Below are 18470 nucleotides of genomic sequence, written 5' to 3' on the forward strand. Positions count from 1 at the left end.
TCGCTAGAACTGAGGGCCGAACTATTACTTGGGTTGGTTCGGGCCCGGAGGAAGTGTTGAGGATTGTTCATGATGATTGTAAGAATTTGATTTTTGAGTAATACAAATTCTTTTCCCGCAAAAAAAATGCTTTAATATGTTCTTATTTTCTATTTTCAGGCCCTATGAGTCTTTAGATATTGCATACTTTAATATGTTGTTATTGACGTAAAAAATGTTGTTATTAACATATCATTTTTATCTGACAGGCAAGTGCACAATGAGAAAAGAGACAAGCAAAGCTATAATTCCTTTCGGTTTTGTTCATCTTTTTAGTTACACATGCCCCTGAGAATTTCTTGATAGTTCCCGTCTATCACATGTTGGATCAGAATTGAAGATGTGACATTGGCTTGCAAATTAACTATGAGTAAAACAAATTTTGTTTGGAAATATATTTATTTTAAGGGTAATTAAAAACACATGTGATAAATTTTTCTCCCGTTGCAACGCACGGGCATTTTTTGCTAGTTTAATCCAACTCATGGTTAAGCTAACCGTTCCATTTTTGTTCAGAGCTAACCAAAATTTAGCAAGCCGAATATCTGGCATTTTTTTGAGAGAGAATCTGTTTTTTTAGACGAACCGAATAATATATGGCAAAAGTTTGGGCTAAAACAGCGTTCCGAGGCCGATGAGCTTAATGAAATAGCCCAAACGATGCTTCAGCCCAATCCCCCGGTCCGACTCTGACACGCTTCCACTCTATTAAAAAGCCCGTTGTCCCTAAACCCAATCCCGAATTCCCCAAAGTCCCCGAGACAAATCGCCCTCGCGTTAGGTTAGGCCGAGGCGAGAGTAGATTGGATTTCGAGCTCAGCACGCGGCGGCCATGGAGGACGAGGAGCACGAGGTGTACGGCCAGGAGATCCCCGTCGACGGCGAGGACGTCGACATGGGTGCCGGGGGCGACGACGCCGCCAAGGTTCGTGATGCGCCCGCCGCCGCCGCCGCGGCTCGCTCGGCCCCTCTCTCCCGGTTCCGCACCCCAAACTCTAACGCCGGTACTGACCCTGTTCGTGTCCAGCTGCACGAGCTCGACGAGATGAAGCGCCGCCTCAAGGAGATGGAGGAGGAGGCCGCCGCCCTCCGCGAGATGCAGGCCAAGGTCGCCAAGGAGATGCAAGGTCAGTGCCGTGTCCGTGTACGGAACCTGTCGGTATCAACTTTAGGACCCGCATTCGGGGCAGGGTGGTTGGGGAATTTCAGATCCGGGACAGTAGTGGAACGTTTGGGTCTCGGGCAAGCGCTGGCCACGCCCAGCCCAGCATGGAAGCCAATGGTTTGGTTCCTCGGCGAGGTCGCCTCGTTACCCAGCTTTTTGGCTTGCTTCCGTTCGCAAGGCTGGATCCTAACACGCCCTAGGATCGCCTCCTTTCTTGTTGCCCATTAGTGTATGGGTATGTTAACCAGCGTAGTTAGTTGTACGGTGTGGTTTAATTGCTTTTGGTTAGTCCCTTGATCGTCTGTTATATGCAATTTTGGTAGGTTGCCTGCCTTGGGATGTATATAATGTTGTTTCACGCATTCATAATCCTCTTAATTTCCTTTTAGAAAAAGAACTCTCTCAACCAGTTGGGGTTATGGTAGTTCTGCTGTGGTAAAACATAATATGGGAGTATTAGAGGCTCTGTATGAACCGTTCCACACCATTGTATTATGTAAGCTTGTACAAAATGATGTTTAGTAACTGCCTCTTTGCTTGCCGAAGCATACTCAAATGTAAAAACATCATATTTCTGTGTCGGATCAATCTCGGAGCATATTCTTTTAGGCTTTGTTAAACGCTTTATACTGTAATTTCTATATTAATATTTCCTTGCAAATATCTTAACACATTGAGCCTTTGTACCATGTAGGTGGAGATCCTAACGCGACCACATCTGAAGCAAAAGAAGAGATGGATTCTCGTTCTGTTTTTGTTGGAAATGTAAGTTTTCGTTCTGTTGATGTCTAAATTTAGTTGGCACTCCTACATTTCATAGTAGTTATGATATTGCCTAGGTATATGCGATAAAACTGATACCATATGTTTCTATTTACATGTGATAATGTTTGTTATGCTTGTGAAATCGTTTATAGAAAAGCTCATGTTCAAGTTAACTACTTGATTTGCTTGGCCAGCCCAAATTTTGTTTAAGGTGCTCATAGATTAGGTATTGATGTTTCCACAAAACATTCTATCTATACTTTGATGATTTTTGTTTTGATTCCCAATAGATTGTGTCATAGTGCCAATCAGCAATGTGTCTTAGTCCCCTAAATAGTGCCATAACTTTGAGCATGTATCATTGACAATCATATTTTATCAGTGACTTGAAATGCACTATGTATTTTCTATTTTTATCAATGTATTTTTTTTCTGGTGCATTGATTGAGAAATGACATTGGCCGCAGGGTAGTCTGCTATCATCAAGTCTTTGAAATCGAAATTTTGGCATCTGGCTGAGTCTCAGTGCAAGTTCTAGTGTTAGCTTAGAGGGGGCAAGAAAAAAAAAGGAAAAAATCCATGAAAAAAAAGAAAATATTTGAAAAAGTAAAAAGAAAAAGAATATAGAAAAAGGAAGAAAAAGGAAAAAAAATACAGTGTGATAGGAAATGCCCCCGAAAATGTCAGTAGAGAACTGCTGCATGTACTCCATCTGGCGCTTGAGACTCATACATGGACTGATGTGGCATGGTATCAATAGCCATCGGTAGATGAGAATCAGTGGCAGGGGTGCATAGGCATGACATGTAAGTGTGACCTCACATTTTATGTTGTGTCTATTGAAGAATGCTATGTTTTTTTTTTCATGTTATGCCTCCTGGAGTGTTTTATTCTCTGTAGTATGTGTCTTTCCCCCCCTTGGAATTAATCATGTTTTAATAATTAATCTAATGGTTCATCTGCCACTTTTGTCATCTTTCAGCAAAATATAACCAATAGAGTTTCCTTTTGCTTTAAAATATCCGTAGGAAGTGTGTATGTCAAAAATTTAACTAGAGTGCTGGTGTTTAGGGGGGTCTATATGATTAAATGATATCTGTAGTCGCGATGTTTTATTATTTCATATAGGCATTGGGGGCATGTCAGTCTGAAAGCATGTAACTTATATACCTGCTTTTCGCTTTCTCTGATGTACCAATGACAGACTTGCTCTAGTAGTAACATATATTGTGCAGACCTTTGCAAGCACTGCTGTTCCCTATTTTGACTTTTGGTGTATGTGTGTCAATATGCTTTTCAGCCTGTTGTCTATGTAGCAAGAAGCCTATGATATGCCACTTATTTTAGAAGTCGACATGACTAGATATTAAATAAACATTGCAGGATGAGTATCTGTTTTCCTTTGTCCATTACATCCTGTTTAAGGTCTAGTGTGTAGGCTGTAAAATCTTGTAAATGCGAACAATTAGTTACTATATGCAGGTCAAACCGTATTGTGTAAGCCATAGAACATTGCAGACGTGAATGTTTTTCCTTATGAAAAATTAATATGAGGCTGAGCTGCAGACCGGTACCACTATCAGCTCCAAGTTTATCTGTTTACATCGTCAGTTCTGTGTATCTATGTACCTAGTAATTTGTCCTCGCATGTGTATAACAGAATTTGCTTTGCGTGCATCACTATTATGACAGAAGTACATTTGTTTCTAGTAAGGAATACGTGCGAGGAGTGCTAGGCTATATGCTCTTAGAGGCAAAGCAAATGTGCTTGATTAACTTGCATCACAGGTCCAGTGTTCATAAATCTAGTGGATCAAGTAACAACAGTAGTTTCTTATTGTGAGTGACATAACCAGTCAAAATTTAGGATGTTTGATGAAAATTTATCTCTATTCTAGAACAGTATAGAAGTACTAACTACTGTGGAGCTCTAGTGAATTCACAGGTTGATAGTTTGCTAAAATTGAGATGCAGTCTGGTGCTGTTGGTTTATTTTGAATGTTTCATTAGTTGCAAGCTGATTTTTAATGTGTTATGTGACATCGTAAGTATACTCATTATGTTTTGTAATTGTAATGATCACAACTGCAGGTTGACTATGCATGCACTCCAGAAGAAGTGCAGCAGCATTTCAATTCTTGCGGAACCGTCAACCGAGTGACTATCCTGACCGACAAGTTTGGGCAGCCTAAAGGTTTTGCTTACGTCGAATTTGTTGAAGCAGAAGCTATTCAGGAAGCTGTCAAGCTGAGTGAGTCAGAGCTTCATGGTCGGCAAATCAAGGTGAGCTGTGAATTCATACTCCCCTCATACTGCAACTGACTACCTTGTTTTCAGCAATAACCTATGTGGTATGCTGACCTTCCTTGTGTGCTCATCAGGTAGCGCCTAAGCGGACTAATGTTCCTGGGTTGAAGCAGCCCCGAGGGGGCCGAGGATTCAACCCATATGGCGGCCACCCCTACATGAGGCCATATCCTCCACCGTTTTACAATCCTTATGGTGGTTATGGGTAAGTTTAATTTTGTTTACTTGGTACCCCTTGCCCCTTGGGCCTCTGAAATAATGAGAGCATCATCATCACTCGTCTAAAATGCCCTCCTGTTTTTCCTAATGCAGGAGAGCTCCCAGGTTCCGCCGTCCGCGCAGGCCCTTCTACTAAGTTCTGGCTCTACTGGAGTTCTGTCAACACATGACAACACTAGTCTTCGATCGATCTCAAGCCAGTCAGAGAACTCAAATCCTTGCACCGTGTTTCGTTATTTTCACAGAAGGATATGTGATGGTTGTTGTGTACGTGTTGTGTTGAAAGATGTTTAAGCCACTACATGCATCAGCAATTCAGCATTATGTACTATTTGACTTTAGTAATCAAGTCATACGACATACTATGCCTGAACTGTATTATATATTTCTTGCTCTGAAGGAGTTCTTCTGCGTGTAGTTCCTATTATCAGTCGATAGCTTATTTTGTTTTAACAGGTCCAAAGATTTGTGGTAAGCTCTGTAGGGTGTTAAGTTGCAACAAGCATATTTCATCAACGGTTTTAAATCCTAGCCATTGCGGAAAAAAACTAGAATTGTCTTCTCCCTCTGAAAAGCTTGGGTGAACAGTAAAATTAAAAAAATATGAAAAAATCCAACAAATCCCATTTTTTGTGTGAAAATTTCTTTTGAAAAGGGGCCTTCAGCATTATGTACTGGGATTTGTTCTTTTTTTACTGTTCACCAGCTCACGTGAGCTCGGGATCAGAACAGACGTGACCCCTCCGCAAACACAATATTTTTTATATCCATATCAATTTCTCTTAGCCAAATTATCTTAGTAAGAACCACCTCCCTCTACACAAACCACATCAAAATGTTAATTTAATTGAGACCTTAATCTTCGAAATATGATGGAACACCGGTCCCATATTGATAAGATCCTCATACATAAACATGACTGTAAAAACACCATTAGCATTCAGCCGTCATTTGAATACATCCAGTGTTTATGATAAGTTGACCAACATCAACTTGTAAGCCACTTTATCCATTTTCCCCCAATCAAAGTCTCCCTAAGTTGGATGTTTAGATGTGTTAATCCCAACACCGAGTGCACGGTCTCATTTTTTTCTACGTGCCACGTTGTATAATGGGTGGGTCCTGTAGAGCAAGCATGTTGTCCGTCAACCAAGTATCTTCCCAAAACTCGTAGATTGCCCATCGCCAACCTTAAAAGAACTTCTCTTGTGCTGTAGAGCAAGCATGTTGTCCGTCAAGCAAGTGTCTTCCCAAAACTCGTAGATTGCCCATCGCCAACCTTAAAAGAACCTCTCTTAAAGAAAGAAGACTTTCCCTCATCAAACCCTTCCAAAAAGGCAAGTGTCGTTTTTGCTTCCACCTGAGATAGAGTTTTGAAACATAGGTACTCATTATGAAGAATCTCTTACCATACACCCTCCTCATTAAGAAATTTGTATAGCCATTTACTAAGCAAGCACTTGTTTTTATCTCTATGTTTCAAGTATCGAAATCACCTTGACCCTTTGGCCGCCACAAGATATCCCACTTAGCTAGTATGTACTTCCGTCTGTGCTCATTGCACTGCCAAAAGAACCTATATTAGTAAAAATCAATCCTCTTCAACACCCCTTTGGGTTTTCAAAAAAGGACATCATAAACATGGGTAGACTTGTGAGAACAACGTTGATGAGATTTAATCGTGCCCCATACAAGATGAGTTTTCCCTTCCAGCTGTTGAGCTTCTTTTGATAGCGATCTTCAATATTTTTTCATTCTTTGTTCATGAGTTTAGAATGATGAATGGGTATTCCAAGGGACATTAACAGAAGAGTACCCACCTCACGATCGAAGAGTTGCCTACACTCACTCTCTGTTTCTTTGACCTTCCCAAAGCAAAATAACTCGCTCTTATGGGATTTGGGGCATCAAGCAATATGCCGCAGCGAGTCTTGGAGGCGGTGGGTTGCCGGAGGGTTGATCTGGAGCGGCAATTTATTGATTCATACACTGAAGAAAGTGGGGGTAAACGTTGACTCCGACTTCTTGGTTGTCGATGGAGTTGATGGGTTTGGTCATTTCGGACTCGCGGGAGGAAAACGGATATGGTGGCTCTTGCACAAGGAAAATTTGGGATCCACTAGTACGATTATCACGACCCAAAAACACAACCCATTTTTTTTGTTACGGAAAACAAGACTACACAAAACCAATTTTGTCGAGTCCTCCAGAGCGCGTCGTGTGGTCACCGGTAGATTAGGGTTTGGTTGCTTTGCCCCTTCCAGCTGGATTGGTGTTTTCCCCTTGGCTCCCTATAGGGTGTTGCGTCGTTGCGGAGAGCTTTGATCTGGTTTGAGTGGTGTAGATTGGTAGGTTTTTGTGTGGGAGGGAGTTGAGATGACGGGGTGACCTCTCCATTGAATAAGTCCTACTGGATTCATCGTTGTTTCTGTGGTGTGTTGTTTTTCTTCGGCGAGAACTTGTACAGGTTGGTCTTCACCGGTTGTATCTTTTGTTTGACCGTGATATGTGGTGGTTCGTCCGCAAAGCAGAGAATGTTCTTATATATTCCTTCATGGCGGCATCAGACGGTTGTTTCCTTCTACGCCGATGGAGCTCTCACTGATCCAAGATGTGTTCGTCGTGATCAAACCCCAGACAACCCTGGTGGTTCAAACGATTTGTGAAACCTCAAGGAAGTTCTCTTTGATGGAGTCCAGATCATGACCCTGACGGTTCATTGCTACATCGAAATTCTTTCTAAGGTGGGTTGTTCTCATCGATGATAACTCTATTTTCTATAAAAAACATAATTTTAGAAGAGATCTCCTTTGCAAAGAAAAGGAAAAGAATGTTTACAGGAGGTCTCATATTTGTACATATGTTTTCTCACATAAGAAATTTGGGACTAAACTTAACTCGACCTTGATTCTACAAGTTCTATACAAAACCAACAGATATGTGAAATTCACTCTCTTAAATATTGAAGATGGATTTTCGAAAAGATATGAGTAATATTTGGTTGAATGGGATCCTATTTGATTTCACCACATAGATTGGTCAAGACCATCAAATATTAATTAACATTTTTAGCTTACAAAGGTATAGTGGGGTTAGAGCATTGAGAGGACCTTTCCCTAGTACTAGAGGACAATGAAGGACACACCTCTGGTGTACCCGTCATCAAACTGCATGGAACTTTACGAGAAGAAATAGGGAAAGGCAAAAGATTATAGTTTGTCTATTGTAGTTTCTTTTATTGTATCAACACCTAGTTCATTAAGAAACTTAGACCTAATCCAACAAACAAGACAAGGATTAATTACAAATTATGAAAAAGCCTCGAACGGTATGACCCCTCCGTCACCGCAGAATGAAAGGGGTCCAGAATAGTGATTGTATGGCCAATCAGTACTCCGTTCGTTTCAAAATACTTTGCATATTAGGGTTCATTAGGACAAGTTTTTATCCAACAATTATTCTATTATTAGTATGTATACGTTATGTAACACAAAATGTTCGTAGTTACATTCATATTCATAAAGTACCTCTTCATAATTATCATTTTGTATAACAGAAGTCTCATATTAATATATTAATAGCACAATTGGTGTTTCGTTTCTTATCTGAAAAAGCAGTTTTATTCCTATAAAAAAATTTATAAGAGACTGCCTTTGCAAAGAAAAGGAAAATAATATTTATAGGAGGTCTCATATCCGTAGATTTGTTTTTCTCACAGAAGCAATCTTCCAAACAACTCGTCGGAGTTAATGCCTGTTATTTTCCAATCTTGTGGGGACCTTTATATAAAATTGTAGTTGTTCCGCATCTTATCTGAATAAAGCATCTTATTTAATCTTATAAGAGTCCTCCTTTGCAAAGAAAAGGAAAAGAATGTTTATAGGAGGCTCATATCTGTTTTCACACACAAGCAATATTCTAAACAACACGTCAGATTTAGTGGCTGTTATTTTGAATCTTGTGGGGTCCTTTATATAAAACTCTAGTTTTTTTAGGGGAATTTATAAAACTATAGTTGTTCTGTTTCTTACCTGAAATAAAGCAATTTTATTTTTGATTACAAACAAAATTTTATAAGATATCTTCTTTTCAAAGAAAAGGTAAAGAATGTTTATAGGAGGTATCATATCCGTAGATAAGTTTTCTCACACAAGCAAATATGGGACTGAACTCAGCTCAACCTTGAATATACAAGTTCTTTAGAAAACCAATAGATTGTGTGAAATTTACTCTCTTAGATATCAAAGATGGATTTTCAAAAAAGATCTCAAAAAGATATGTGTATATGGGAGCGTCACATTTGTAGTAATGTGTGGTTGAACTGAATCCTATTTGTTTTCACTAGTAGATAGATTGGTCAAGACCGTCAAATACTTCCTCCGTCCGAATTACTTGTCACAAAAATAGATAGAAATTGATGTATCTAAAACTAAAAACACGGCTAGATGCATCAACTTTTGCGACAAGTAATTCGGACAGAGGGAGTAACATTTTTGCGTACAAAGTGGTGCTTGACAGACAATACTCCATTCGTTTCAAAATACTTTGCACATCAGGGTTAGGACAAGTTCTTGTCCAGCAATTATTCTATTAGTAGTATGTATACTTTATGTAGTAACAGAAAATGGTCGTCGTTACATTCATATTTCAAAAGTACTTCTCCGTAATTATGGTTAACAAAAGTTACATATCAATACATATATATATATTAATTAATAGCATAACTTGGTTGTCAAAGCTTTGTTCCAACAAAACCTAACATACGAACTAGTAGTTTGAAACGTACTACCTCCGTCCCAAAAAGCTTGTCGTATATCTGTTAAGGTACGAATATATGTTTTTAAAAAAAAAAACAAACCCAACCTCTGCATCTGGACGATACATATAACCAATTTATTAATTATTCTTATGAGACCTTACAAAGTCATACAACAGTAAGATTGAAGCCGCCGTCTAAGCAACAAATATCGCTACACCTATCTAGTTGATGAAGGGGCACAGATAGCCTGGGCCTAATACCAAATAGACATCACAGCCAATCCGAACATCTAAGATCTGAGACCCAAACTAGCCACTTGTCGGGTCTGGGGCACACACTGGTCCAGCGTGCTCTTAGAGGCCGCCGCCGCCAACTGTCACCGCTCCATCTTCAGAACTGAACTGATGCATCAACCTTACTCGGTCTAGCTATCGTCGACGCCACCACGGCACCCAACGACACCTCCTCCCTGTGCGCAAACAGCTGAGCATGTTACGGTCGCCACTGATACACCTCAGCGCCATGCTGCCAAGTACCACCAGCCGACACAGCTTGAAGTCCTTGGAAGATATGTCGTGCGTAGCACCTGCCGACCAAGCATGACAAAGCGTAGCACCTGTCGGTCAGGCATGACTTGACATCTCCATCGAAGCTCTGTGCAAGACGAAGCCGCTCCACCTCCTGCCTCTGACTTCCAGCGCTGCTCCACAAACGATGCTTCCAAAAGAGAAACGACACCGCCGTGCCGCCATCGTCCGATCTGGAACACCAGATCCTAGGGTTTTCCCCGAAGCAGCACGAATGGGTCGACAGTAGTTACACGACGATGCCTTCATCAAGGTAACGACGTAGAACGCCGCCATCGCCTGCCATCGGCTTGGTTTTCACTGGCAACCATGTCTACACAACTCGCAGCCGGGACTAGATGATGGATCTGAGATCCGATCACCAAGCTTCTGGCCGGCCACCGCAGACGAAGAAGATGACCACCACCACTGGCTACACCGGCCAGAACAGATCTGCTGTGGGTGCCGTCAAGCAGTCCACCATGCCCTCGACGCCGCCGCCGATCTAAAGCCAGATGACATGCCACCGAGGACCGCATCGCGCCGCCGCCCGATCCAGGCCAACCGCCGCAGCCGCCGCCCGTGGCCCGAGGCAGGGCCGACCGCCACCGCTGTCGAAGCCAACATCGTCGCTTCTAGATCGGTCGCACCTCCACGCATGTTGGGGCCCCGCCACCCCTGAGACGCGGGAGGGAGGAAGAGCCCCCGCCACCGCCGTCGGCCTCCGGGCGCAAGCCGGCGGCGTCCTCCGGCAGCGGCGGGAGGAGGGGAGGAAGATGGGCTAGGCCCGACGGCGGCTAGGGTTGGGGAGCCCCCGAGCGGGGGAGGGGGGGGCGATGCGGGGGACGCCAAGTCTGGAGGAATCTGCCGCCTTATCCGAATGTATGTATCTAACACTAAGAGCAACTCCAATGGGGCGACCCATTTCGTCCGCGCATATCTGTCTGGGTCCGCGCGGATAAAAACGATAGCCCAACGCAAAGACCCATTTTTTTGCGTCCGCTTTGTGTCCGCGCGGATCTATTTTCATTCCAAATTTGAGACTGAAATGGGTCCAAAGCGGACACAAAGCGGGCGCTTTTGGTGGCTTCTTCGTCCGGCTGTGTCCGCTGCACATGTACGCTGGCCCATCTGTCATCCAACCAAAGATTCCACTCATCCATCCCATCTCTTTCTCTCTCCTCCTTTCCTGTTTGTCGCCACCCACGATGGCATGGGCACAGAGCACGCCGCGGTCTCGATGCAGCTGGGCACACTGTTAGACTTAAACACGAATTAGTAGTACACGGCATGTGTACGTCGTGGTTTGGTAGGATTCCTAGTCCAACTAGGATTAGTATTCCTGGCCAACTCGGTCATGTACGTAGCTAGGTTAGCCTAGTATATATATGGACCAGCCCCTGTAATCTAACGTACCTTGAGTTGAAGCAATAAAGCATACACAAGGCTCGATACGAGCCTTTGGCAATACGCCGGCGTCTCGCGTGCGTGCGCTTTGTGTTTCCGGCCGTGCTGGCCGTTGTGTGCGTGCGTGGCTATTAGTAGATCGTTTACGATCAGCCGTGATACGTAGGTGTATTTTGCTTCGGCCACTTGGGGCAGGAACCAAGACTGTCGGCAAGTTCTTCGTCGTCGTTCGTCGTCGGTCGTTTACGTGTCGCCGGAAAGTACTCGGCGTGCACAGTTTGGGCCAACACACACCGCCTGTGCAGCAGCTCTCCCTCCGGTGGGATCCGACGCCGCGGCAACGCCGCCAGGGAAGGAGCAGCAGTAGTCGCCCGTGCCTGCCTTCCATGAGCAGGCAGCAAGGAGCTCCGCATCCAGCGTCGATGCCGTCGAGTCCAAGAAGCCATCGTACACCGGCGAGTCAGCTAGCTACTTGTTCGTTGGCTTGGCTGATGGATTCGTTGGCTGATGGATTGGTGTTGACCGATGCCATCAAGCTACTGCAACCCCGCCTCGCGCTCGCGACCTTGCCTGGGGCTGCTACACGGCGCTCGCCCTCGCGCCCATGCCCGGCCTCGCCCTCGTGCTCGCGCCAGCGCTCGTCCGGCTACGCGCGGGTGCCCAGGGATGCTGCACGACGCTCGTCCTTCCGCGGTGTCGGCGTGTTCCACCGCTTCCCCGGCCGACGGTGCTGCAGCCGGTGGCCTCGCCAGCGCCCGCGCCCGGCCTCGCCTCGCTGCTGCACGGCGCTCGGCCTTCCGCGGTGTCGGCGTGCTCCACCGCGCGCCCGGCCGGTGCTGCTGCAGCCGCTGGCCTCGCCTCTCGCCCGCGCACGGCCGGTGCTGCTGCAGTCCACTGGCCTCGCCTCTCGCCCGCGCACGGCCGGTGCTGCTGCAGTCCACTGGCCTCGCCTCTCGCCCGCCCCCGGCCGGTGCTGCTGCAGTCCACTGGCCTCGCCTCTCGCCCGCCCCCGGCCAGTGCTGCTGCAGTTCGCCATGCTCGTCGTGCCGTGCCGCGCTCGCCCTGCCTCGCTGCGAGCTGCCCGCCTGCTACGTGTTCCATGAGATGCTGGAACGGACATGCACAAAATGGGTTTGCCTCCCGTTGGGCGCACCGGCTGACCCAAACGAAAAAGCGGACATGCATGTCCGCTTGGCCGACCCAAACAAACAAAAGGCGGACAAAATTCATGTCCGTTTGGGTCACCCTCTTGGAGTTGCTCTAAAACCTGTCTAAATACAAATGTAAATCTAAGACAAGCTTTTTAGGAGCGACGGAGTATGGAGCAGGATACAGTAACAAGAGCATCGAAAGGTGTGCCCGGTGCTCAGAGCTGGTATCCTGGCAACGCCCCAGTGGCTGCTCCCATCCCACTGGGAACGCCCATCAGAGGCCGCCTCTGGCGTGCGTGCGCGTCGCCAAGGCCGCAGAGCGCCGCAGACGCGGCGTGGTGTGCATGGCGAGGTCAGTTCCGTTCAGGTGGCCTGCCCGCCCGCCTTGCCTTGCAAGAGACAAGTGGCTTGCCAAGTACGCGACGGCCGGGCGATTCCCCGGCCTGCCTGCGTCTGACAACAAGACACCCCCTCCGTCCGTCACAAGATCTCCGGACAAAATCTAGGATCTGCCACCACCGCCCAGCCCCAGCCAGCGAGCGTGCGCGAGAGCCCTGCCCCTGGCCCTCCTCTGCCTTGCAAAAAGCGCATTGGCCGGCCGGCCGACTGGCCCTGCACTGTTGGCTGGCTCTGGGGTCTGGGCGTTGCCATGGCATGCACCCGCATCAGAGGAGCCCAGAGCCTTTTACCGCCGCTTCTCCAGCAGCTCCTGCCACCACCACCAGGTCAGGTCACGTCTTCTCCACGGCCCGCCGATGGGATCGCACCTGGCAGCAGCCGGCCACTCGTAATCCAAAAACGAAAAATTACTACACGCAGCAGTATTCTCAACAGTTCATATTGATGATTTGTTGCTCCATGTTTTAAGCACCACAGGTTCTTTACATTCCAGACAAGCTCACTCTCACAACATCCGGGCCAATATCTGCAAGCAGCTAAACATAACACAATTTGACACAATTTTTACAAGCACACGAACACGGAAGAAGATGCTTCAGAGCTGAAGCATGCTATAATAAAGACAGCAGCAGCAGGAGCAGCAGGAGGAGGAAGCAAGCAGGCAGACAGACTTCACTTCTCTTGACGGCTTATTGATGATGAGGAAGGCTTGGTTCATTCATGGAGACTCCGGCCAGTCGATCCCGGCGAAGGCGCCCTCGCCGAACCCGCCGCCGTAGAACCTGACCTCGAGCCCCTCGAGGGCGTGGCCGTCGGCCCACAGGGCCTCCTCGTCCTCGTCGCTCCCGGCGGCGACGAAGTAGTCCTCGTCGTCCATGAACTCCTCCCACGAGTAGATGGAGTCGTCGTCCGAGTCGTCGGAGCACTCCTCCAGGAAGCTGTTCTCGTAGCAGTCGTCCACGCGCGGGCCCAGGACCTTGAGCCCCGGGTACTTGTCCTGCAGCAGCTTGTCGTCCACGCCCCAGCAGCCGCGCAGGTCCAGGAAGCTGAGGTCGCGGCACCGGGACGCGATCTCCACCACCGCGTTGGTCGCGATCAGCATGTACCCGATCTCCAGGTGCCGGAGCTTCGGCATGCTGCACGCGATGGCGCGGGCCTCGTCGTGCTGGCACACCTTGCCGGCGACGTCTATGGGGTGCATCACCCGCCGGAGCCCCACCAGGGACTTGCAGTTCTTGCCGAACGCCTCCAGGGCGCGGGCGCCGATCTTGGTGCAGCTGCTGACGTCCAGGAACGTGACGTTGGACAGCCTTTGCGCGACGTCTTCCACGATGCAGTCGCTGATCTCGCTCCGAGGAAGCTCCAGGGTCTTGAGAGATCGCGCGCTTAGAAAATCAAACACGGTAGGGTCAGTACAGTTGAACCAAATATTATGGATAGGATCACAGGTAAACAGAAGTATAATACACTAGATACCACTATGATAGATAACCCTTGTTTTAGTAGGGTCTATAATTGGAATGTAACACAAATATTTCGAAATGGACACAACCTGCTCGATTAAATGCTATTAATCGCGGCTATGAACTGAGTTCCTAACATTTAGTACAGTCAGAAAATAGATCAGAGCCAGGGAGCAGTGGAGCATTGTATAGAGTTGGGGGGCGGTTGGTGATACCATTTTGAACATGTTCTTCTGCATTGCACACATGTGCAGGATATGGCACCATGTTCACAACATTCATCACTATCAGAAAACAGATTGAGCAAGAGGAGTATTATTGTGCTAGCAACTTGATACCATCACCTATAACCCTGTATTTATGGATTGATGCACTGGAATGATACTACTCCATTTGCATTTATGCAATTGAATCAATAGTTTACGAGCCTTTACAAAAATAACTATTAAAATGGACGCACAATTGTTTATAAATGATTGAATTCAGCGACAATAGAGCGGACCTTATTGTGTAAAGACAAATACAGAAGCAAGGCAGGTAAATTTGGAATCAATTATGTTACATATAAGGTAATACTTGTTTATATTCATTAGCACATGATTCTCTAATGAATAGACGTATTATCATTCATGCCCATGTTGCGTCATTTCTCAGAGATTTGGGCCCTAGATCGTCCGATCATGTCATCCAGCCGATCTCCGCCGTTCATTTTCTTACGGCAGGCGCTAAAACCCTACACACCCTACACACACCGCTTGCGCCCTTTTGTCTACCGTGGCCACCACTCTCTTGCTTCCCGCCCCTCCTCTCTGTCGCCCTCACCCCCCTCCTCCCTCTAACCGCCTTAGTAATCCAGCTCCTATAATGCAATCACACAGCCATGATATTTCACCTGCCACTACACCTTGTCACAACGCAAACCATACTCCGCACGAAAGCTCTCATGCATTAGGCAAGGATGCTATCGAATCTGAAGAAGTACTCCAGCAACATGCACATTTCCACCAGCTAATGGTCCACAACTACTAATAAAAGAATACCGTTCCCATCTAGGTTATCAAATCTCATCAGGAAAGTATCATCCAACACAAAAATGATTTTAACAAAAGAAAACTACTTACTGGTTCGCGATGAAGGTGAACAACGAGTCGTTGGGAAGCCCGGACACGCTAATGCGGCGGAACGAGTCACCGCTGCGGGTGACAAGCGTATGAACCATACGGGTGAGCTGGTCAGGCTTGTTCTGCTGCTGGCTCCACTCCTGGATGTCGATCTCCTGCCAGCAGTAGGGCCCTGAGACCACCCGGCTCCAGGACTTGCAAACCCGGGGAACCACGGTGAGCATCTCCTGGAGGGAGAGGTTGCGGAAGATGAGTCCCAGGGCATCTGGCAATAGGTCCTCCCAGCATCTTTCCTCACGGTGCTCTTCCATCCCTGATCCTTCCAGGACTGATCATGCAAGTTGTATGATCCACCTGTTTCAGGAACAATGATACATCACTCTTTGGTAAAATCTCCTTAGCTCACACAGTTGAAGGCTTGAAGTAGCACATTCAGAATTTCATGGTAACTCATATTGACAGTACGAATGTGCTTTCCTATACTATGAAACAAAATCCAGATAATCAATATTTATTTCGAGATGATAAGTTGCCAGTATTTCAAGACCACCACAAAGGAGCAGCTACCAAGGTACATAAAAATAAAACACAGCGACGAGGACGATAAAATTCCAAGGAAAAAAAACACCGAGACGATTACAGTTTTTTGCAAGCTTCCCCTGAGCTGCAAAGAAAGAAGTCGCACGCTGCAACAAAACTAGAGGAAGAAATGAGCTCGAACCGAGATGGCCGGGAGAGGAGGAGGAAACATGAACTTTCTTTTGCCAGTCCAAGAGGCTGGCTAGATATGGCAGAGCACCTAGAGCACCGCACGCGGGCACCAAAAATAGCACCCCCTCTTGGAGCAAAGCGGGCCGGTCACTGGGAGCGAGGACCCAAATCAGGAAACCTATCCAAGAACCAGACGCGTAGCAGCAGCAGCAGCAAGATGCGAGCACCAACCAAAAGCCGGCCATGGAATTAAACTTTGTTAAACATCACCTCACACACACACCAACCGGCGAGTACCAGGAGAGAGGAGGACGCGCGCAGATCTAAAGCGGCGCCTCCGCCAGAGACGAGGAATTCGAGAAAGCGGCGGCGGGGGGACACCCGGCGCGGTAATTGGCGGCGCTAATCTATATACTACTCCGGTCTCCACAGGCTGCTCCGGTCTCCACGGGCGGCGAAAGGCGTGGATATGATGGCGAGAAAGAACGCAAAAGCTCGGCCGGCCTTTCCATCCATGATTTTTTTGTTCTTTCGCGAAAGGAGAAGGGGAGGCGAATAAGAATAAGATAGAGACCCGTCTTTTTCTTTCGTCCCCCGCCTTGGCGAGGATTCGCGGGCCGGCCGGGAGGGGGAATAACGTTGACGGCGTGGTGAGGAGACGGGGCGGCGAGGTGGCCGGGAGGGAGGAGGCTTACCGGGCCGCGGCGGCGGTGGTGGCGGTGGCGATGGTGGTGATGCTGTTTGGATCTGTGGAGGGCGTCTCGGTAGGGGAGGAGGAGGGGTGTGGGGAGGGAGGGGGAGGGAGACAGAGTTGAGTGTAACAGTGGAGGGGTGAAGTGGTCGGCGAGAGGACCGGAAAGTCTTTCTCCTTTTGTTGCGGGCGCGTGCCTTTTGCGGTGCAGCGGGGATGAAAAACGCGGCCTGGATTCCCAGGCCGGGCTGAGGCGAGCGGGTGAGTGACTCTGAAGCTGAAACGTGACGGGATCGCAGGCCTTTCAACATAAACGTGGCACGCTCGAACGGGATCGAGCGAGTCATGCTTCTTGTTGGAGAAAAATTGGTGATGTTGACACAAGATTTATCTGTGATGCTACGGTGTGTGAGTTAGATCTATCTCTCCTCTTGCGATAAGCAGGGCGAAAGGGACGGCACCGCTCCAACCGTTCCAACCGCTCTACACCGTTGAGGGCATCGGTCCCCTCCTCCTCCGCTCGCCGGTCTGGCGGCGGGCGGGGACAGGGACCCCGTCTATGTGCTTTGGCGCTGTAGATAGGGTAGCTAGGGTTTGGTTTAGGGCTTCCGGCGACGGCGTCGAGGTGGTGTCGGAGTTGTCGAGGGGAATAAGGATCGCTCGGCTCCTTTTCCACCACTCCGGCGGCGGTTTTGTCGTCGGCGGTGAGGAAAGCGAGGTGTGGCTTCATCGTTGTCCCTCTGGGGCGGTGGATCCTTGTCTTGGATCCCCGGGTGCTTGAGGCGTGATGGTGGCGCTACTAGCTCGACGGGTTTTTGTTTCCCAGTTATGTCCGTGTTGCAGCGGCACCGAGCTTGGGGAGGTTTGTGGGCCTCGTGGAGGTCATGTGTAGGTGGATCGATGGGATTCTCGGATCGGTGGCTTCGAATCTGGCGTTCACGGCTGCTTCTTCGGGGTGTTTAGCAGTGATGATTTCCCATCCGCGTGAGACTACAAGGTTAGCCGGAATCTGGCAGTAGGGCTGTTGAAGTAGCTGCGGCGGCGCACCATTGACTCATCCAGGAAGAAGGGGTCGGGAGGCTTCTCAAGGATCTAGCTGTAATTTTCTTTTTTCTTTTTGGGTTGCCTTGTAATGCTGGTTGGTGATTAGATCTGAGGGTCTATTTCGCAAAAAGAAATGATTTCAATGGTTATATGGTATGGTAGATATTTCCTGAATTAATGTGGGATCGATGTGTTCATCTGTTTTTTTATGGCTTTTGTCACTTGTAAAGGACATTAGGGATATGTATATAATTCGTTTTCAAATTTTAACCATCACTTCTCTAAGTAGATTTGTTTTCGATAATGTCATGCTAGCATTGTTCGTCAATACGGCCGTTCACCTTCCTGCATTTTTTCTGATTTGAAAATGTCTGAGGCCTTTACTCGTCTTATGGCCCAACAATCCCATGGTCTGGGGCTTGGTCCCTCATTACCTCATTGTTCAAATGCCGCGTCCGCTCTAGATGTTGCCATCAACTAATAGCACATACCCCCCCTTCTCCCTCGATGCACACACTAAAGGCCACAGACAATAATAACAAAGTGGTTATCTCTATCCTAGACCAAATATCCAATAATAAATTAGCTGTTAAGTGCATCATCATCCAGATTCATCAATCGAACAATTAGAGAAACGCTTCGTACCGGAAAAAAACATCAAAG

The 18470-nt window shown here is 47.3% G+C and overlaps 2 protein-coding genes across 3 annotated transcripts; one reads left to right on the forward strand and one right to left on the reverse strand.

Moving 5' to 3' along the window:
- The first annotated feature begins 757 nt into the window (after nt 1-757).
- LOC125520231 (polyadenylate-binding protein 2) lies at nt 758-4912 on the forward strand. Of its 2 annotated transcripts, XM_048685091.2 has the most exons (6): nt 758-964; nt 1067-1166; nt 1899-1969; nt 4061-4252; nt 4351-4481; nt 4589-4912. In XM_048685091.2, exons 1-6 carry the CDS (start codon nt 872-874, stop codon nt 4629-4631), a joined length of 630 nt encoding a protein of 209 aa, XP_048541048.1. In that variant the 5' UTR covers nt 758-871; the 3' UTR covers nt 4632-4912. The 2 variants fall into 2 exon arrangements, with proteins under 2 accessions (XP_048541048.1, XP_048541047.1); XM_048685090.2 differs by having other exon boundaries at nt 760-1166.
- Nucleotides 4913-13200: 8288 nt separating this feature from the next.
- LOC125520002 (F-box protein FBW2) lies at nt 13201-16922 on the reverse strand. The gene is made up of 3 exons (XM_048684781.2): nt 16768-16922; nt 15362-15715; nt 13201-14162 (listed from the first exon to the last, which is right to left on the reverse strand). The coding sequence occupies exons 2-3, from the start codon at nt 15670-15672 to the stop codon at nt 13496-13498; spliced, it is 978 nt and encodes a 325-aa protein (XP_048540738.1). The 5' UTR covers nt 15673-15715; nt 16768-16922; the 3' UTR covers nt 13201-13495.
- Nucleotides 16923-18470: the final 1548 nt, after the last annotated feature.

The sequence above is a fragment of the Triticum urartu genome, chromosome 7A (assembly GCF_056163025.1).
Source record: "Triticum urartu cultivar PI428250 chromosome 7A, HENAU_Tu73, whole genome shotgun sequence".
NCBI lineage: Eukaryota > Viridiplantae > Streptophyta > Magnoliopsida > Poales > Poaceae > Triticum > Triticum urartu.

Excerpts from the sequence above, each read along its gene's own strand:
- LOC125520231 (XM_048685090.2), top strand. The coding sequence starts at position 872 with ATGGAGGACGAGGAGCACGAGGTGTACGGCCAGGAGATCCCCGTCGAC. Across the intron at positions 4,253-4,350 it reads TTCATGGTCGGCAAATCAAG|GTAGCGCCTAAGCGGACTAA; the intron begins GTGAGCTGTGAA and ends TGTGCTCATCAG. Across the intron at positions 4,482-4,588 it reads AATCCTTATGGTGGTTATGG|GAGAGCTCCCAGGTTCCGCC; the intron begins GTAAGTTTAATT and ends TTCCTAATGCAG.
- LOC125520002 (XM_048684781.2), bottom strand. The coding sequence starts at position 15,672 with ATGGAAGAGCACCGTGAGGAAAGATGCTGGGAGGACCTATTGCCAGAT. Across the intron at positions 14,163-15,361 it reads TTCACCTTCATCGCGAACCA|CGCGCGATCTCTCAAGACCC; the intron begins GTAAGTAGTTTT and ends TGATTTTCTAAG.